This window comes from Pongo abelii, chromosome 22 (assembly GCF_028885655.2).
Source record: "Pongo abelii isolate AG06213 chromosome 22, NHGRI_mPonAbe1-v2.0_pri, whole genome shotgun sequence".
Classification (NCBI taxonomy): domain Eukaryota; kingdom Metazoa; phylum Chordata; class Mammalia; order Primates; family Hominidae; genus Pongo; species Pongo abelii.
In genome coordinates, this window is record NC_072007.2 from 44369633 (window position 1) to 44391453 (window position 21821).

General features: G+C 42.7%; 2 protein-coding genes across 2 annotated transcripts in view; both read left to right on the plus strand.

Moving 5' to 3' along the window:
* Window positions 1-5455: 5455 nt before the first annotated feature.
* SLC5A3 (solute carrier family 5 member 3) overlaps window positions 5456-21821 on the plus strand; it is a 33590-nt gene continuing 17224 nt past the window's right edge. Inside the window, exon 1 of the mRNA XM_024239358.3 lies at window positions 5456-6254. The gene's annotated coding sequence lies outside the window, so the exon portion shown is untranslated. The remainder of the gene's footprint in view (window positions 6255-21821) is intronic.
* Window positions 6478-21821, plus strand: part of MRPS6 (mitochondrial ribosomal protein S6) — a 68032-nt gene continuing 52688 nt past the window's right edge. Inside the window, exon 1 of the mRNA XM_024239359.3 lies at window positions 6478-6731. Coding sequence (XP_024095127.3) covers window positions 6687-6731 — 45 coding nt within the window. The 5' untranslated portion in view covers window positions 6478-6686. The remainder of the gene's footprint in view (window positions 6732-21821) is intronic.

Sequence of the window (21821 nt, forward strand, 5' to 3'; positions counted from 1 at the left end):
TACATTAAGAGCTGTGGAAATATCAAAGGTGCACATGGCCAGAACAAAGGCTAGTTGGTCAAGAATGTTTCTGGAGAAGAAACCCAAGACCGCAGTTGACACTGTCCTCGCGAGCTGCCCCTCATACATCTCAGCAGTTGCCAAGCCCTGTGGATTCTGGTCTCCACCGCTCCTCTCTGCAGCCATCACAGCACCCTCCTCTGCATTCCAAAGTGTGCACACTTGCCCCCTTTGAAGCCTTTTGGGCCTCATCTCCTTCTGTCCTTTCATCTCCAGCCTTAAAACTCCGTGCTGAGCGGGCCTGGCTCACCCAGCTCTCCCTGCCTGGCCCTGAGGACTGCCCCCCAGTTTATTTTGTGGGGTCTTCCCAAGGCCCTTTGTTTAGCACCCGGCAGGGGAGGGTCACCCCCTGGAGACCCCTGCCCACCGCAGCAGTCTCTGGTGCCTGGCCTTTGTTCCCTTTACTAAATCTAAAATGCTTCCACATGTGTTCTTCTGATTTTGCACTCGTGGAGAAAGAACATAAGGCTGTTTAATACCTCCAACTTTATTGACATTTAACATTAAGAACACTTGTGGGCCTGTTGGGGGACACTTTACAATCTTGTTATTAGAAAAAACTAACTCTTTCAGCAAGCAGTGATGCAAGCAGTATTTTGTCTTTTTTAAAGTCATAAGAGTTAAAAAAAAAAAAGTTCTCTCTTTCCTAAAAAAGATATTGTAGTAAGGAGAATATCTCTCAAAAACATCCCATAACTTTTTTTTTTTTTTGGCAGGATAGGGTGAGACGGGGCTGGAAATAAGAGAACATGAGATTTAGACAATCTTTCCTTTACCTTTTTTCTTATAAGTAGAGCCCAAGTTGAACCACACCCCCACCCTCAGTTGATGAAAGTTAGAAAAATAATCATGAAATTGGTGGATTAAAAGAAAGAAAATGTTTAAAGAGCTCTCCAAATGTCTGCCCTAAGAAGTTCCATACAGTATTCCATTGTGCAAGGAACACAACCAATAGCATGTACAAGCTGACAGAGTTAGAGAGGTACAAATTAGCCTATGTAGCACCTGGGGGCTTCTGGAGAAGAAAAAGAAGAATCGAAGCAAATGGGCACGGCCAAGAAGGTCTGAAAGGGTGGGTGAGGGTGAGTGTAGGGGGATCAGGAAATACCAGCGCTTTCACTGATAAAACAGTTACAAATGAAATACATTTGAAATGTGACTTGCATTTGGGCCATTGGCTGAGGAACACAGATACACGCAGGGCAGCAAGACAAATAAATGGGGTTTTACAGGCCCAGGTCCTAGGAGTCAGTTAGGGAACAATCCCAGGACTTAGTGATGCAAAATTGGGGAGTTGGAGTATACTTTACCATGAATGGAGGCTCACTTCTATCTAGGAGAAGATGACAGGCTGATGAAAGTGATGACTGACAGCTTAACAGATGATTTGGTGCTATCATGGGATCACTGTCTCCATTAACTGGAAACAGTCACATTTCGCCACTTTCTGGGGGCAGTATTTAGAGACACAAGCCTACCTAAGCAGAATGATGATTTGTGCTTATCTTACCTCTTCCCAGTGACTGTTAGAACTCACCTTTTAGGGCCAGGTGCAGTGGCTCATGCCTGTAATCTCAACACTTTGGGAGGCCGAGGCAGGCGGATCACTTGACGTCAGGAGTTCAAGACCAGCCTGGCCAATATGGTGAAACCCGTCTCCATTAAAAATAGAAAAATTAGCCAGGCATGGTGGCGGGTGCCTGTAATCCCAGATACTAGGGAGACTCTGTCTCAAAAAAAAAACAAAAAAAACTCACCTTTTAGAATACAGGAGTATCACACTCACAATGGATTAATCCATTAGCAACAGTAAAACTGGCATCATGGCATGCAGTGCATGCCTAAGAAGAATATGGCAAGCAAAAGTTTTTTCTTTGAATTGTGCCACCCCAGGGCTCTATGGCATCGGATAAATAATGTACCTTGTTTTTGTATCAGATTCCTTATCTACAGACAAGGAGATCACTCATTTATACACTTTCCACTGCTCACCTGTACTGTTACAGTAAACCGGGATTCTGGCAGGAAAGATCAGTTTAAGGCTGTTCAGAGCCAAACTCCAATGCACTTGGATCACGGGAACTCATGTCATGGGCAAGTCTTGCCTTAAATCCTTGCTGCTGAGACACCTCCTTGCTTTGCAGATCAGCCGCATTCAGGGACAGGAGGGGAAAAAGGAGCCAGACACAGGGACCAAGGAGGCAAAGGAAAACCCCGAAAGCACAGGATCATGGATGGCCAAAAAGAGACCCTCAGGATTGCAGAGAGGTCCCTGACGATGATGCCAGGGAAACTGCTACTCGGTGGGCAAATGGAAGGCCAGTGGTGCAATGTGACACAGAGTGCAAAGGCTGGAAGATGCAGTGGGTCTGGGGATACGTGGCTGTGAGAAGAAGAAAAGAATGACAACTTGAGAGGGTAACAGGGTTATGACAAGGCTTTTGTTCCCCCTAGCTAGAAGAGACCTATATATGCTTCATGGCAGAAGGAAGAAGTCTGAGCAAGGGGAGAATTTGGCCACTCAAGGGAGGGCGTTATATGGATGAAAGGAGTGAGAGACTGCCATCACCCAGGAAAGAGGACAGAGTAGGACTACAATAAAAGTTGGTTGATCGACAGATAGTTGCTCAGTTTGCACTGGCTAGTAAACATAATGCTGTACGGTATTGGGGTTAAGCGTGCAGGCTCTGAGTTCTGCATAATTTGGGGCAAGTTGCTGAAGATGTTTATGAAGTCTCCTTTTCCCTATATGTAAAATGGGGGCAGTTATAATACATATCTTTGTGGTAAGAACTGAGAGTTAATACATGCAAATAATTTAAAATAGGTTCTGGTTTATAGTTAATGCTCAAAATGTTAGACTCAGTAATAAAAATAATGGCCATCTTTGAGGATTAACGATTGAAAGCTCAAGGTCAAGTCTCATTATACAGCAATATAAAATAAAAAGGTAAAGGTGATTATACTGACCCAGGGCATATCTTGACGTTCATTTTTTACAAATAGGGCTGGATTTCAACTTCTGTTCTTATTCTTCTTTCCTATTCCCCCTCAAAAAAACTTATTTGAAAATCAATCAAACTTCTGGTTAATCAAACCTTAAACACATACCATAATAAATGTTTTTGGAGAATCTAAGAGAGTCATTTTTAAATTAATATATCAAATGCTACAGTAATATGTTATACTTCTACTATGCTGACTATACATAGTATAAAGTTAAAAATTGTTTTGGTGAATTTAAGTTTGTAGTTATAGTAGGAAGAAACTAAATTTGCAACAGCATTCCTCATGATTTAAAAAAAAAATCTTTTTTTTTTTTTTTTTTTTTTTTTAAATGAAGCCACAAGCATTCTGCTTCTGTGCTTATTTATTTATTTTTTTGAGATGTAGTTTTGCTCTTGTTACCCAGGCTGCAGTGCAATGGCACGATCTTGGCTCACTGCAACCTCTGCCTCCCAGGTTCAAGCGATTCTCCTGTCTCAGCCTCCTGAGTAGCTGGGATTACATGCATGTGCCATCATGCCCGGCTAATTTTGTATTTTTAGTAGAGACGGGGTTTCTCCATGTTGGTTAGGCTGGTCTCAAACTCCCGACCTCAGGTGATCCGCCCGCCTTGGCCTCCCAAAGTGCTGGGATCATAGGCATGAGCCACCGCACCCGGCCGCTTCTATGCTTTTTAAAAAAAGGTTGAAGGGGGAAAATCACAGTAGCTGCCCTCTCTCCACTTTTAGGAAATGGAATGAGTCTGTGGGTGGCTACCAGACTGGGAGGGCTTGGGGATGCTGACTCTGTGGTGAGGTATTATGCAGTCAGCTTAATTTCCTTATACCACTTGTCAAGTTAGAGGAGTAGAGAAGATGCCAGGTCTTCACTCATCCCCGAGCATTAGGGGAAAACTAGGGAGCTTCCAACAGGAAATGCTCTGAGTTGAAGTCAGCTCATTGCGCCGCCTCAGTGTTTGACTTGGCATATTACTACGGGGTCTATATTTTCTCATTACTAAACTGGGTCATGTAATTGACAAGACGGGGGACAGTCGAGGTGGGACCATTCTAGAAAATCTGTAACTACCTTTTTTTTTTTTTTTTTTAAACGGAGTCTCGCTCTGTCGCCCAGGCTGGAGTGCAGTGGCGTGATTTCGGCTCACTGCAACCTCCGCCTCCTGGGTTCAAGCGATTCTTCTGCCTCAGCCTCCCGAGTAGCCGGGACTACAGGCACGCTCCACCACACCCAGCTGATTTTTGTATTTTTATTAGAGACAGGGTTTCACGATGTTTCCCAGGCTGGTCTCAAACTCCTGACCTCAGGTGATCCACCCGCCTCAGCCTCCCAAAGTGTTGGGATTACAGGCGTGGGCCACTGCACCCAGCCTGTAACTCACTTCTGAAGGTCCAGAAATTCCTTGTTTCCTTCTGTTATTTATAGTACGCTACTTGTTTAAACCAAACATGAGGTTAATTGACACTCAGCCAGGCAATTTGGATTACCTGTGTGGCTTCACACAGGTATGGGTTGTAGACAAGTCTAAGAATAGAGAATGTTAAAATCCAGCTATCTCAGAAAAACTTGGGTTCATCTCTTACCTCCCGTATGTCACAAATAGACGCATGGGATGTGAAATGGTAACCTCTGGGTAAGGTGACAAAGGTACTCTAATCTTGGCTTACGTGGACTACACGGTTAATCCACTGAATAATAACCAGCATCTTCATCTGTGTGGTAGGAGAACCAGAGGTCAGAAGGGTAGAGGGGCGGCTAAAAATACTTTGTTTCTATTACTGTACGACCTTGGACTAGTTACATTTTTTTGTGCCTGTATTTCCTAATCCCTAAAATGGGGTTAACAGTGCTTGCCTCTGTTTAAAAAAAATTACTCAATGATGCTTACTAAAGCATGGTAACGAAGACTTTATTCAGGACCAACGCAATGGGTACAGGGATCAGGGAAACCCGGGGAGAGAGAGTGGGCTCACCTCCGAATGCAGCGTGGGAAAATAGAAATTTATGGCCATGTAAAATCACTAAGAGTAACCATCAGGGGGAAGAGGGATTCTGGCTAAACCGATCTAAAGGATTCTTGTAGAACTCAGGCCAGGGTGAAAAGACATGACTGGCGGATAGAGGAAGATGAGGAACCTGATCTGCTATGAAGGGATGGGGGTTCTGTGCTAGAACTGGATTTTACAAGGAAGTGCACAGATGGGCCTAGCATGAGATTCAGAAGCCTGACTAAAGTTTGGCCAAGCAAAGAATCTTTGTCACCTCAGGGCTATTGTGAGAATTTTAGGAGACACATCCACCAGCCTTGGCATGGGGCCTGATGCAGAGTAAGTGTTCACTAAACTTTACCTATTAACATTAAAGCACTTTAAGTTGACAAACACTTCACGTACAGAGCTTTTAATGGGGCAAACAAGGGGCAGGAGCCTCAGCTGCAGGGTACTAAACCTCTAAGGAAGGGCGCTGGAGAAAACTGCATTTGCAGAGCCCCTGGCTGGAGGGCGGAGAACCATGTGTGTGTAAAGGGATGGGAAGGGCAGAATGCATGCCCCCGCCCACCGCAGACAGTTGCTAAAGGGTCTCCTACGCACTCAGTCTAGCCTTTAAGTGAAAGCTGAGCAAACATTTAAAGAAATGAGATGGAGTTAAGGTGTTCGCCTGCCCTCGGCTGCAACACGTGGGGGCAGGTCAGGCGCCCACCACAAATGCCCGTATCGCGCCTGTGTGTACCAGGCACCGTCCTCGGAGGTTTACGTGCATTAACTCACTCGGGTCCCCACTTTCGGCACAGGCAGCCGGCCCAAGGTCACGCAGTGCCAAGGGATTGAGTCAGACCCGAGCCCGCGCGCCGCGGCCCACGGCCTGTGCCAGCGTGCTCCTCGCCGGGTAGGGGGCCTGGTCAGCTGCGCCAGACCTGAGGACTGTGGCTGGGGGCGAGAGATGCACCCCTCCACCGATCCCGGGCGGGAATGTTCCAGAACCCCTGCGAGCAGCCGTTGGCCGCAGGGCCCCCGGGCCGGCCGCGACCCCGCCTTCCGCCGGGAAGGTCCCTAGCGCCGGGGAACCGCGGGCGAGGGGCGCGCGCACGGACGAGACCGCACCGCAGCGCACGCGCACTGGCGGGCACTCACTCGCCCGCCGCCCGGGAGGAGAAGGAAGGCATGGAAAGTTCCAGCCGGTTCGAGAGCTAGGTAGCAGGCATGGCGGGAGGCGGGGTAGGGGGAGGCAGGGTCGCAAGGGGGCGTGCGGCCGCCGCGAGCCACTCTAGGCCGAGTCCGCAGCACCGCCCCTAGCCGCGGCCGGCGGGCTAGGCTGGGGTCGGGGCGGGGGCGGTGCGGCGGGTGCGGGGCTGCGGAGGGGGCGTGGCGGCCGCCCGCGGGCGGAGAGGGGGCGGGGCGGTGGCAAGACGCGCGGGCGGGGCGGGGCGCGCCGAGGGGGCGTGGCGCGGCGTCTGCGCAGCTGCCAGCGCCTTTAAGCCCGGGCTCGCGCGGCCGGACCGTGCTTTCGCCGCCTGGGAGCCGTCCGGCGCAGCAGTTTCTAGGTCCCCCCTGTTCCCGCCGTCCCGCCCCTTCGCGTCCCGGGAACCGGCTGGCTTCCGAGCCGCACTCGCCGATCCTCCAGGCATGCCCCGCTACGAGCTGGCTTTAATCCTGAAAGCCATGCAGCGGGTAAGTGACCTTCCCTCAAAGCCGGTCTTCCCGCGCGGGCGCCCCCGCTGCCGCTAGGCCGCCGTCCCCCGCGCGCCCTGGCCGCGGGACCCCGGGCCTTCCTGCACTCCTCGGAGGAAGCCGGGGCGGCGGGTGGGCGGCGGGCGTCCGCGGGGAGGGGGCGCGCGTGGGCCGGCCGGGCCCGGCCGCGTGCGCGCGGGAGGCGGGGGTGTGCCTGAGCGTGTGCGCGGTCTGGGAGGGTGTGCCTCGCAAGCGGCCGGCCGGGCTGGGGGGCGGGGCGGCCCGAGCGGGCCCCGACCGCGATCCCGGCGCCGGCTCGCGGGAGTCCAGTGGAAGGTCCGCGGGAGGACACGCGCGAGCGCCCAGCCCGGCTCCGGCCCGTCCCCGCCAGTCGTGAAGCTGCCTCGTCGCCGGCCCCGCCGCCACCGCCTGCTCCGTCCCGCTCCGCCGCCCACCGGCTGCCGCCGCCCGCCTCCGCTCTAGCGCCCACCGGCCGCCCGGAACGTCCGCGCCCAATAAAGCGTTCCTCCAAAGCGTGTTTGTGCGGTTGTCTGTATCCCGGTCTCTTGCAATCGCTCTCATGTTAAAAAAAAATCTTTGACTTTTCTTTTTCTGACTTCAGCGAAAATCCCGCTCCGGGTGTCCTTAGCCCAGTTTCATTCATCCAAGTTGTGGCCTTTCTTGCGCCTCCAGAAGACACTTTCTTCCCCCTGCTTTTGATTGATCTTGAGGTAGGGGATTTCAGGTTTGGAGGGATGCTAAGCGAACCAGCAGCCCCTTTCAGGTGACGGCGTGGCCAAGGACAGGGGCCCGCGGCCCGGAGGCAGCTCACTTCGTTCTCTGTCCTGGGTCATGTACTCCTCAAGTCGTCGCCGAAATCCCCATTCTCCCGTGAATTCGGAATTCGGTAACGTAGTTTGGTGTATGTTTTTTTTTTTCTCCACCAGGTGTGATAAAACAAAAATCATTGTACCACGTCCGAACTTTGTAAGCACAGCTTCCTACAGCACTAGAGGAGTGGACGCATTTTTACATTTGAAATCAGGCTCCGGGTCAATTGCGAGGAGTATTACCAAGTTTGGTTGAACTTAAGCTCAATTGATAAACTAACAATCACGGAGCGTCGGGAGGTTGTTAGGAAGTGTGCTTTGCATACTGTTAACTGGGAAAGGACGCCACTGCCTCTCTATGAGGTCTAGACAGCCTGGACAGACATGCCATTGTGTCCCCCAGCTTGTTCTTCATGGATTTGGAAGAAGTTAAGATAGTATCGTTCAGCCTCTTGAATATTCCTCTTGGCCCTCCTCCTTCCTTACCAGCATATGTAACTCAGAAAGGATAGAAGCAGTGAAAACAAAGCATTATTAAAAGGGAAGATTTTTAATTAGGTGGAAGTTGTTTAAGCCCTCCCTTTAACGTACGTGTTTTAGGAAGTGTAGAACTTGGGAAATTCGTTACTGAAATATCTTTGGTTTACTTTCCTTGTCTTGGGGAGGTAGCAGGTGACATTGAAAGAGGCAACCTGTAGGCAATAATATTTGCTTATTCTGTAACCCTTTGAAACCTTTGAAATGAAGACTTGCCCTCCCCTTTGTTTTTGCCATAGTTGCCAAGTATCTTGGTTAACATAGTTGCAAGTATTAAGTGTATTTCTTTTACCATATTTTTTTATGTCCTGTAATAACATAGCCTTTGGATGTGGAGCACCCATTTTTCACTCTAGTTCAGATCAACCGAGTGTAATTTGGTTAAAATAATAAATAACCCTCCTTGAAGTTTTCGCATGAGGGAAGGGGGCAAAAAAAAAAGCCCTAGAAAGTAGATAATAAAGGTGAACTGCCTCTTGGAGAAAGAGGCCCCATGGCAGTAGATAGAAGGTTGTAACACTTGTGACTTATGTACAATGGCGAAGTTATGTTGAGGAGATCCTTGACCTAAATAAAGTAATATTAACAACTTCTCACTTATTTGTTCAAAAACCTATCTGTAGCTTGTAAATATGGCACAAACACAAAGACTTCCAGGTTTTAGACCAGTTTGCTTGCTTTCAGTTTAGGAAAATAGGATTCTAAAATAGGATGAATATTTTGGGGGAAAGGAATTTAAAAAGTTAACTCTAGGTTTATGAAATGAAAAATGCGACTGTGAGCTTGCACACCGGTAGCAGGCCTTGGAGAAACCACAGTTCTAACCTGAGGCACTTTGTGCTTCTGTTGCAAGAAGGGTATTATTGAAGCTCCTCAGTTCAAAGTTGCGTATCTTTCACGTTTTTAGATTCTTAAGTGTATACCTCTTTACCCCTTTAATATGATGTTTTCCTTTCCTTCCCCAAATCATTTATGCATCTTGGAATTGAGGAAAATGCTGTGTTAGGCAACTTTAACAGCGGATATGGAAGTTAAGAAACTATAGTTTTTCCAGCCTTTGGACTCCCAGAGCTGCTCTCCTGTTTCTTCTCCGTAGTACTCAACCTGGAGAGCATTCTTAGTCTGTTTGGAGAATATTAACTCCTCCCTGTCCTCATTACTTTTTTTTGACCGTAGCTTGATTCCTTTAAATTGAGCTTACAAAGTTTTAAAATTTAAAATACAGGCCCTGTGTTGGCTGCCAAAGTATCTGGATTGTAGCAAAGTCAGTTGCGGGAACCCCCATTGAAAGATTTCAGAGTGTATTATGTAGAATAAGTCCTATTGAACTATACAATTGTACAATTAGTCACCCAGAAATTCCAATACTGTTTTTCTCAGTTTGCAAGTAGGAGTTGATTATGAGTATCTACTTTTGTACTTCCAAGTTTGGGCATTTATGAATGTAGATACTAGTCTTTGTAAGAAGAAATTTATTTTCAGGTACCATTTAGCTTGATTTTTAAAAAATGTGTATATAAAAAAAGTTATTTCCGTGTTCTCCCTGCTTTAGCGTGAAAAGTAGTTAAAAGTGTGGTTAAATTCTGAACTATGACAGTAAAATAATGGATGTTGTGAAACTAGGCCTTTAAAGGTGACAAGCAATTTGAAAAACTAGTTGTTTAGACCAGTCTTAGACCATATTTATAGAAGAGTCCCTGGAATAAAAAGATTTTAAAAGTCCTGTTACACCCATATCAGATAGCATCAAGAGAGTTTTATTCACTTCTAGAAAACACAGTATTCAAAGGCTGTAATGTGAAAGGACATAGCCACAAAGGAGAGACCAAGGCTGCAGTCCCAGGTAGCCTCATTTCAGTGTGAGGAAGGCCTTCTCTGACAATGGAAAAAGAAATGGATTGCCTGTGAGATGGTGAGGTCTATATCCACCTCCACCCTGCCCCCCTGCAATGAGAACTTTGAGGTAGATGAGGAGAAGGGGTCATGTGTTTGGTGAGTGAGCTCTCTTGAGAGTGGGAAAATGGTTGAAGCCCTTTGGTTTCACTTGATAATTAGATTTTAAAGGTTGGTGTTTCAGTTAGGTAAAAGACTGAAGTGCCAATACGTGAATGGTAAAGCCGCATACTGTGTAATGTAGAGGAGCTTAGGAAAAAAATGAAACTTTGTAGACACTTTTTATGCCTTGGGTATACAGGAAGAAGAAATCTGAGGAAAGAAATCTGTGCAATACATAATAAGTATTTTGTGGTTACTTACGTTAGGAACGCTAATTACGTCTCATGCCCTTTTCCCAGAAGGTGTTCACAGTTGGCATAGATTATGAAAGCCCTGGGGTAATACTTTTCCTGAAATCTTCTCATTGGCGTTCAGGAATTTTTACGTGAAGAATTAAAGGTTAATGGCTTAATAACTAATTCACTTGCTATATGATTGCATTGCATGTACAATAAGATAGCATTTATATATATATCTTCATATATTTTTCTAATAGGAATAAAGAAGATAGCTATTTTGGAAATCCTAAATTCTTATTAAAACAAACTAATTTTTATGTTTAATACTCAATGCAGATTATATTTTACATTTAGATAACTCATTGAAATAGTACTTTGGTAGGGTAAGGAGTTTTGTGTAATCTAAGTTCTGACTTGGTTTAATTTGAATATAGAAAAGTATAATCAGTTCCTAAAATGTAGAAAACAGTTGGTTTTCTGGTAGAGTGATGAAGAATTTTTCTCTAAACGCAAACCTTTTATGATTAGCAACACCTGGCAAAAGTTTTGTATTTGTTCTAGAGTTCTTTTCAAGTTAGGATGTTCTGAAAGTAATGCCTATGAGGTGCCTGTATTTTAAATACCTTTTGGAGATGGAGAGTGTCAACCCTAGGTCCTTGTAGTTTGCTTGGCAACCATTTGATAACTAGGAAATAGTGAAGTTTCTGCTCTGTGTTGGTGGGAGACATCAGTTCAAACGGAAACATGTAGCTGTCAAGTGGTCAAGTCTTTTTAGTCTTTTTTTTCTTCCCGTGGGCCCTCCCTAAACAGCTTAGCCTTGTATCTTTAATAATCTCTCTTTGTGTTTTATCTGCTTGAAACCAGGCAACTTAAAATAGTTACCTAGTAATGGAAGACTTGACCCTGTGAACAATGTTATACTTTCATTTGGTATTAAATTTTCTTGGGTTACAGCTTATTGCCGCAGCAAGCTATTGAAGAAGGAAGGAGTCCTGTTCCTGCCCCTGAGCTACAGCTAAGGTACAAGGAATGGCTTGGGGGTAAGGAGTCCTTCCTCACCAGATATGGTTTGTATGTATGAAGACTGCTGGTCAGAAGTTGACATTTTGCACTAATTTTTTTTCTTAATTCATGACTCACACATTCAATACTGATGTTTCTAGATTTTAAAAATCTAGGTTGTATCTAGTATTATATGCAGACTGCTATTGAATCTTCTAACCTTTTAGATTATAAAATCAGTTTCAAAAAATTAAGAGTTCAAAAGCAATGACAGGGAAGTCCTGAAGTAATGTTTTTCATCTAGCGCCTTTGCTGTGTTTGTACTACTACGTGTTTGACTCATCTAAAAGAAACCTGGACTACCAGAATGGGGTTTCACATGAAGGTGGAAGGAAGGGTAGAGAACAGATGATAAAATACTGTGTGATTACTCATGTTATAAAAAGCCGTTGCAATTTAATTATCAGACTTTTCCTATTTAATGTTCTTAGCTTTGTGTTAGAATTTCCAATATACTCATGAGTTTATCTGTTGTTAGTGGAAGGCAATATTTTTAAGACACGTGTTATCAACACATGTAGTTACCTCTTAGGGGAATCCTTATTTAAGGAATTAGTCAAATGAATGTCTGGTAGGTTAGCAGTTTGTCTAAAGGAAGAACTACCCTTGGGTTTGGAAAGTGACAGTTAATTCAGCCTCTTATCCTTTTTGTTGCTTTGAAATTAGAGCAAGAGTTGGCAGCCTGTGGCTTCCAGGCCAGATCTGACCTGTCACCCATATTTTTATGGCTTGTGAAGTAGGAAAACATTTTACAGTTGAATAGGTGGGAAAAAAAACAGCAATACTTTATGACACTTGAATTTCATAAAACTTTCACGTTTCAGAGTCCATAAGTCAAGTTACATTGAACATGACCCTGTTCTTTTGTTTATATTATCTAGTCCTTTACAGAAGAAATGTGCCATCCCCTGATTTAGAGTATATAGACACAATTTTCTAGGTGCAACATTTTTCTTGGCTTCTTATGGTGCCGTTTTCTGATGTTACTCTCTTGATTTCTCCCTCCTTTCTTTTTTTTTTGAGATGGAGTCTTGCTCTGTTGCCTAGGCTGGAGTGCTGTGGCGCGATCTCGGCTCACTGCAACCTCTGCCTCCTGGGTTCAAGCGATTCTCGTGTCTCAGCCTCCTGAGTAGCTGGGATTACAGGCATGTGCCACCAGACCCAGCTAATTTTTTTTTTTTTTTTTTTTAAGTAGAGATGGGGTTTCACCATGTTGGCCAGGATGGTCTCAATCTGACCTCATGATCTGCCTGCTTTGGCCTCCCAAAGTGCTGGGTTTACAGGCCCTCTTCTCTTTATGTACAATTCCTTTAACCTTCATGTGGATGATTTGCCGCCTTTTTTAACAAGCTGACAACTCTGGCATTTCCTGTTTTCTTCTGTGCTGGTTATGGCCTCTTGGGTATCCCCTTGGCACTGCAAACTCAGTGTGGTTAAGAACTTAATGTGTTGCCTGTCCCCAAAGTTGCCTCTGTTATTGCTTATTTCTGTTTATCGCTTCTCTGTGTTCTGTCATCTGGGGCTGAACAAATCCAGTTCTCTTTTCCTGCAGTCTCAATCCCATATAGTCTTCTCTGCCCTAGTTGAACTGCTCATGTTGTTTGTTTCTTCCTTGGAATCTTGCAGTTTCTTAGCTGGTCTCCTGACATACTACTGAGGGGAGGATAGCTAATACCTGTAAATACACTTGTAGTGCAAATATATGTCCTTGAGATACTTTAAAACACCTAAGTAGGTGCACTTATAGCAAGGAAATAGTAGAAAGCCTTGTTTAAGTGATGGCTTTCTGATTCCCATACTAATTGGTTGTATCAACACTGTTGCCGAATTACTGCATACTTCTCATTTTCAAATACATGCAGGATGAAGTCGCATCCAAGGCTGCCTCAGTATGACTCCCAACTTATTTTTTTAACCTCATCTTTCAGTTTTTTTCCACTTAATTTTATATGCCCAGTAAACAAAGTTGTGCAGATTCTTATAAATACCATTACCTTTTATTTTCTTTGGTGCTGGCATCATGCTGTTTTTCTGTTTGGAACACCCTCCCTTTCCACAGTACCCCACCACCTCCATGAAAAACCAGTCTCATGTTCTTCCAAGTTCATCTTAACTCATTTGGTACATTAAACAAATGTCAAGGGCCTGCACCATTGGGAGTATAATAGACTAATCTTTCCTTTGGTTGCATGAATCTCATCACATGTCTCCCATCACATGGATCACTTTCTACTTTGTATTACAATTAATTGGTGAATATGTTTTACCTCCTTTGCTAGATTACAAATTCTTGAGAGCTCAGTCTTTCATGTCTGTTCTGCTATGCTTTGCATATATGGTAGATATTTACTAAGCTGCCTTGAGGGGTTACTACTCTCATCTCTATTAAACAGTTATTTGCTGTGGTACAGCGTGTTGACCTCGTGCTAGTAGTTTGCTTACAAGTCAGTGCACTTCGCTCGCGCTGGGTGAGTTGTATGTTACCAGAAGTTGTGTTGATTTCCAAGACTATTTTGTGACAGGTAATCTTGTTTCCATAAAATAATTTAAATATCATGTGAGCTGATGAAATGAGTGCAAACCTTTGTTTCCTGAAAACCAAGTTGGATTCTTTGGGAAGACTTGATAAAAGGTGAGTCATTAAAATAATGACTGTAGAATTAGATATGGCTGAAATAACTCAAAGTTTGGGAAGAAAAATAACAACAGGAGGATTCTGTATGTGGAGTGTTTTACAAGGATCTTTTAAACTTTCCACTTTAATGAAGCTGAAACTGGAAATTGTAGATAATGCCATTTGTAGATGTCGTTTAGATCAAGCAGAAGGAACTCAAATCATCAGGGAACTCCAGGTCATCGATTCCATTCTCCAAGTGCTTGTCATGACCCCCATATTGAGGTTGGCAAATAAATGTATGTTTATGTGTTGAATAAAATAGTTAATAAAATACTTAAGGTACGTATATATGGTTTTATGACTGGATATGGCTTTGGGTATGAAGGCTTCTGCTTTATAGAAAAAGTGCTGATTTTTTTGTTTTCTATTATAAATTAGTAGAAAAACCTTGTAAGATCTGAAATGAAGATACTGGATGTGTTACCGTAGAATAAACAAAGACTGGCATTGGGAGACTAGAAGGAGCTTTAGAGGCAGATGGGACTGGGTTTTGGATTCTAGCACCTACTTCCTAAGGACTTTAACCTTTTGGATCCTCAGTTCTTTCTTTGTAAAATGGAAGTAATTCATTAGGGAGGGCATTTGAAGATAAAGTGGTTATGTGACCTTGGAGGTAAAGTGTAGTTCTGTTGTTAAAGTAGCTTTGTGGTCTTAGGCAAGTTGCTGTGAACTTCATTGCCTAGTTTTTCATTATTCCCAGTTTATTAATGAAGAAACTCTAAAACTTAGGTAATATCTAAGTTTATTTCATTAGAATCCCAAACTAGATCAAACCTGAAATACAGTTCTTGCTCAGTAAATGTTTGAATTAGTGATGTTGGTGCTTACTACTCTGCTCCCATCTATTATTGCCATGAGGGGCGTGGGCCTGGGTTTGCCAGCTTTTTTTTCCTCTTTTCCTCTTACCAGCCAGAAATCCAGATTTTATAGGAAATCTGTTTTTTTTTTTTTGATGTTGCCAACTAATTGAAGAGTACTTAGGTACCATGGATCAAATGTAATGTATCTATGGGTTAGGTTGGCTCTCATTTTGTAATCTAGATATTCAGATAATTAGCTGTAGGTAGTCTGTAAATCTCTTAGCATTTATGTTAACAAAGCCCACCTTGTTAATTGGTCACTGGTTTGCAGTAGGACTGATTTCAGCGATGGCAGGCATAGTCAATTCTTGAAAGTAGTATCTATAGTTTCAGATTGTTGGGTTGTATGTGTGCATTTAGGCTAAAATATACATGTAGGCTTCAGAGCTGCACCGTGTAAACTGTGAGGGAGTGACATTCACAATCCACTTTTTCTTTCAATGAGTGATTGCTTGTTTTAGGCATGTGTTAGTACTATTTGGTTTGTACCCATTGTATTAACCTCTTAGGTGTTTGAAATCCTACTGGCATGCAAAGATTGCTTTGCCTAGAAAATATTTTTTTTTGCTCAGAGTGTGTCTGTGGAATTAAAAATAGTTTACCCATGATCCCTGGAAAATAGTATTACCATGAAAAAAATTCAGGTGCTCTCTTTGTAAAGATTATAGAGCAGGGAGGTGATGACATTTTTATTTTTGACCAGGCTTTGTGTTTCCATAAAATAGAAGCCAAGTGATTACCTTGATTAACCTTCGTTTTTTGTCTTTTGTTTTTTTTTTCACTCACACTCCAGATAGATAACATCAAATTGCAAATAAAACGAACTCAGATCCCAAGTTGTTCTTACCTACCTTTTGGCCCAAGGTGTAATTGACTTGTTTTGTTTCCCCTTCCAATCATTTTTACTATGATTACAGTCCCAGGTAAGGTAATTTCTATCCACTTTGGGCATACCTCAGTAGAGGTTGGTGTAGATGAAAGCTTAAAAATGAAATTGCAAGTGAAAGCACAGACTTAGCAAAACTTTCTTTATTGGAGCCCTCAATCCTCATAAACTGGCATTTTTCTGCTTCTGCCCCAGAATCGAGAATTCCTGGTTTTGTCTTTGTTTAGACTTGAGTTTTTAAAAGTTTCTCTGTAACACCTACCCTGGTAGTTAAATGCTTTAATTTTGTCAGGTGAAGAAACCAAGTGCAGTTATGGTAGCCAGGTTGCTGTGGATATAATCCAGTTTGAGAAAATTCTCATTGTGGTGATCAGAAGTGCAGTGTTGTGGTTGCATTTCAGCTGCTGGGAAGATGCTCCTGCAAATCCATGTGTCATCTTTGCTTCCGTTAGAAAGGTGCAGAATCAGTGTAAGTTACAGATATCTGCTCCCTTTTCATTTTGTGCTCAGATGCCCTGTATATGAATTCTGAATATAAAACATCTGTTCAGTCTGGTTTTGATTCAGATTTAAGGTGAATTTCTGTTGCTCAGTTGAAAAGCTAAATTTGAGCGTAGGCTCTGTCAGGCATGTTGTAGGAAAGGTGTATGGTACTGAAGTGTGTGGTTTTGTTTTTTAACTGCTTGACACTGTTAAGTAAGCAAATGACCCAGTCATGGGTTGTTTTGATTGCCATTCTTCTGTTGGTGTACTGCTTGCCTTCTGTTTTGTTAATAGTCATATGAGAAAACAGTTGTATGAAGTATAGTATCTTGAAGCTTTAAGACACCAAGTTTCCATTAGGCAGTCTGAGTCTTGCAGACTTTGGTAGCACTATTGGTCTCATGGGACTGCCATTCTCATGTGTGGACTAAGTAAGGGCCAGGAGGTTTTGCAAATTTTGTGTGTGTAAGAAGATTGAAGAAAACATTTTTCCTAATGTCATTGTCTTGAGTATTTTATCTGATTAGGATGGACTCATTGGAAACTATTGATAATTTCAAGATTTCCTGTCATCTGGCATACAAAGAAAACAGTCGTGACCCTATTTCCCTGGATTTTTCTATCCCTGTACTTGTCCTATGTTTGCAATGCAAGAGGAAAATCCAGCTGCCTTTATAATCTAGAATACCATGTTTCTGTTTTTATTTCTTAGGTTTAATTCAGGGCGTAATTTCTACCAGTCCCTCCAAATACTGTTAAAGTTACCCTTTTTGTGGTCTTACTTCTTACTTCTTGAGTGTTATGTTCTCCAAACCTTGGAGAAAATTAGAAGGTTTTAAAGTTTTCCAACTAAAAAGTATCTTTCAGAGGAAATACCCCGATTTCTGAATCTTCTATTTATAACTTGGCCTGGAGAATTATAATCTGGTCTACCAGGAAGTTGCTTGTGCTTAGATTTTCTGCCTTAGTCACATGGAAAGATGAGCAGAAGCGATTTCCTTCTAGAAACATTTTCTAGAAACATAAAATTGGAACCAAGTAGACTGAGAACAGAAAAAAACACAAAATTGACCTGGTAGGATGTTTTACCTCTATAAACCTTATAGTTGCTAGCCTTTGAGGGAGGCTAGATGAGTTGATAATAATGCCTAACCTTAGCAATGGATTGAAGTAGGGGTGCAGGGGTTATGTAGGTGTGTATATGTATTTAAGATATATATATACACCTGCATATTATACACACATATATACAATTCTCTTGAATCCTTAGCCATCTAACATTAGGTAGAGTGATTTCCATTTTACAAATGGAAAAACTGAAGAATTAAAACACAGACTTGGTCATATATAATGGTAAATACAGTAGTTTAATGAAATTTTGTATTGTACCTATCACTCAGCTTCAACTGTTAATTTCCAGTCTCCTCACCTCTATTTTATCTTAAAATTTTTTTCATTAATTTCCCTTGGCTAACATGACTAAAAAAAATTTCAGACTTAAAGAGCAGTTCATTTAACACTTGCATGATTTTTGCCTAGATCACTAATTGTTAGAATATGCCTTATTTTATCTTTTTTTAACTGCATTATTTTGAGAGTTGCAGACATCTTGACATACCTTTCTTAGGAATAAGGGCCTTCTTCCTAACCACAACATAGCCATCACATTCAAAATGGACATTGATACGATACTACCACCAAATACTCAATTCATATAGAAATTTACGCTGTTCTTCCAGTAATAGTTTTTAGTGTTTTAATTCAGTATTCAATCAAGGATCGTGTATTTACTTGTTTAGTCTCCTTGAACAGTTCCAAAGCCTTTGTCATTAAACAGTGGCACTTTGAGGAGTTTGGAGTCCAGGGCTACTGTTTTGCAGAAACCCTCACTTTGGAGTTGACTGTAGTTGTGTTTTCATGATTAGAGTTAGATTAGCCATTGTTGACAGGAATGAGTATTTCATAGGGATGTCAGTGCATCACATCGGGAGGCATACCACTTTGTTAAGCAGTCATTTGGTTAGGTGGCATTCACCAGAATGCGCCATTGTAAATGTACCCTATTTCCCTTTTTTTATTAAGTGATCTATGGAATAACAAACTTGAGACTGAATATTTTGTTCTCCAACAATCTGCATTGGTTTTAGCATCTGTTGGTGACTGAATCAGTTATTGCAGGAGTACTTTAAAGCAAACTTAGATATATCATTTCACCTGTAAGTAATTAGTATGTAAGAAATAAGGACTTTTTTTTTTTTTTTTTTTTGAGACCGAGTCTCGCTCTTTCGCCCAGGGTGGAGTGTAGTGGCGCGATCTTGGCTCACTGCAAGCTCTGCCTCCCGGGTTCACGCCATTCTCCTGCCTCAGTCCCAACTGGGACTGGGACTACAGGTGCCTGCCACCGCGCCCAGCTAATTTTTTGTAGTTTTAGTAGAGACAGGGTTTCACTGTGTTAGCCAGGGTGGTCTCGATCTCCTGACCTTGTGATCCACCCGCCTCGGCCTCCCAACCGTAGTGCCTTTACACCTAACTACAATTCCTTAACACCTCATGTTCATGTTCAAATTCCCTGAATTGTCAAAAGGGTCTTTCTACAGTTTTGGTTGACTCTGAATCTAAACAAGGTCCACAAATTATGTTTGCTTAATGACCTTAAGTCTCTTACTCTGTAATAGCTTCTTCCCCCACTCTTTACCTTTCCGGATTTGGCTGGTCACATGCTGTTTATATATATTCTTCTATTCCAGGTAATTTCTGTAGACCCATAGGTTCTAGAAATTAGATTCAGGTTTTGTTTTGTAAGAGCACTTAAGTGGTCTTGGGAGGGATAGATCACATCAAGAGGGACACATGTCTGCATTTTAGAGAAAAGATTAATTCTTGGTGTGGGTACAGATGTTATCAGCCACACGCGTCCATTTTGAAGTCCCGCAGCAGCCTTTCTCCTGAAAATTGTAGCATCCCTATACTCATAGCCTGGGTGCATTACTTCAGGGCTTACCGGTGGTGATTTTTCTCATTACATTAGTCCTTTTGCATCAGTTAGCTGGATTTTATCTGACTTGTGTTTATTTCTAGTTTGTGTGTGTGTGTGTGTATATATGTCTTCCTGAAAGGTGTTGTAAAAGGATGCATTCTTCATCTTTATTTCAGAAAGGATGTTCATGAACTCCCTTAGTGATCCTCTCAAATGTCCTCAGTTTTCTCATTTGTAAATTGGGGATCATTATCATGTCTGCCTCTTGGGGTTTTTGTTAGGATTAGATGAGCTCAAACATGTAGTGTAAAAATAGTGGTTGGCACATGATGTTTGGTAAATGCTAGTTACTAAGGTAACTTCTTTAGTTTTGTGGGAACTCTGAACCCAAGTGTAATGGAGAGGTGGAAGAGGGAGTTCTTCATGAGTTGACATCAGGGTGCTTGGGTTTCTGTTGGGTGAGCTGAAGGGAATTGTTGCTTGCTAGCACTGACCTGCTCTTTCAGCTGTGTGGGAACGGTTGCCAGACAGACACGCACAAGGAAGGTCTGCACATATCACTGCACACTAAGAGGTGGATGTCGACCGTTGCAGCAGTAAAACTCGAAACACATTCCACAGTGGAGTTAGCACAGTGAAGGGAAGTGGGCCAGACTGGTGGTAGGTGGTAGGTTGAGGGAGATGGTGGCTCCAGATACAGGTTTTTACTATGTCATGGGCCACTGAGATTTTCATCTGAATGAACATATTTGTCTAGTCCAGTTTGCCTTGTCATTACATATACCCTCAACTGGAGCTATTTGAGATTGCAGATCACTGGTGGAGGAGGGAGGAGGCTCTTTTTCCCTTTAGGCCTGTTTAATCTGCATCTCTTGTTGCTTAAAAAACCCACTGTTGGTGGTAATGTAGGATATTGGAAGTTTAGTAGTCTTGATGGCGAAGAACTTAGTTGTTAATATTTGATTTTTTTATTTAACAAACATTTGAGCACCTGTAATATGTAAGATGATGTTGTGGACACTAGGACACATCAGGGAACAACACAGAAAATTCTACCCTCATGGAGTTTACATACATGGTAGTGAGGAGACAGAAGAAACGTTTAAGTTTTATAGCGTGTTAGGTGTTGAGTACTATGGATAAATACAAAGTTGGAAGGGGAGGCATTGAGATGGTCAGGGAAGTTACTTTTGTTCAAAGGCGTAAAAGGAGAGGAGACAGGTCTTGTGGAAATCTAGGGTTACAAAGTGTTGCCTGCATAGGAAACAGCCAGTCCCAGAGGCTAGTTTGGTCCATTGTGATGAAAGGGTTGACTGCTTGCTGTGCTAGTGCCCTGTAGTGGGCCAAGGGCAGAAGCATGGAGACAAGTGATCTGGATGAGATAGAATGGTGATTTGAACCAAGGTGCTAGTAGTTGTCTTTGATTCTGGATGTATTTTAAGTAGAGCCAACAGGCTTTGCTGATGGATTGATTGCATGTGGGTTGAGGGAGAAAGTGAGCAGTCAAGGATGACTAAAATTTTTGGACTGAGCAATAGTGAGGATGAAGTTGCTGTTCTGAGATGGGGAGGATTGAGAGTAGAACAGGTTTTTTGGGCAAGAGCAAATTATTCATACCCCTGAACAACAGGCAACTGCAACACTTCATCCATTAAGAGCAGTTGTCCATAAATTTTACTGTGAGAACCCTTGCATCTGTAGATTGTACAGCTAATTCTTCTAACTTAATGTTTTAAAGTAGTGGGAGTTGATAGATAAAGATTGGCTTAGATAGAATCCTATAGCCTGTGATGACTGGGTCAAGTGTAGAATACACCTGAAGACTTACTATTTTTCCCCCTCTGGTGGAATGACTAATTAACACTGATAAAAAGAATGAAGGCAGAAAGCCTTGAACTTGGATGGTGAGACCATAGATAAGTCTGGTCTTACAGCTGACTCATCAGGGCTTTGCTGTATGTGAAGCCTATGCCTGGGACTTCTTTTTACTTTTAATCTCTTCATTTTCTCCATACACATCCATTCACATGATCACACAAAGATTTCAGCTGGTTTTTATCTTACGTACTGTTTGCAGTCTTACTTTGTTAACAGTTGTTACGTATCCATCTTGTGTATTTTCAAGCACAACTTTTTAAACATGCATGATCTTTTATCAATATCGTTAATGTTTCTTCCTGTCAGTAATGTCCTTTTCATTGAAGGTAGTATTGCATAGTGATTAAGGGCAAAAGCTATTTAGACATAGATGTGAGTGCACATCCTGGCTTTAACACAGACAGCTGTGGCCTGGGGTGAGTTATACTACCTCATGGCTTCAGTTTTCTCATCTGTAAAATGGTCATAATAATTGTACTTATCTCATGATTGTTATAAGGATTAAAGTAATGCACATAAAACTAGACACAGTACCTAGATGGTGTTAGGACTTAGATTAGTGTTTTTTGTTTTTTTTTAATTTCCATTATTTATAACTCATCTTTGATAAACAGTCTTTTACAAGCAGATAGTGTTGAGCCTCTTGAATTCTTCTCATTGAGTTGC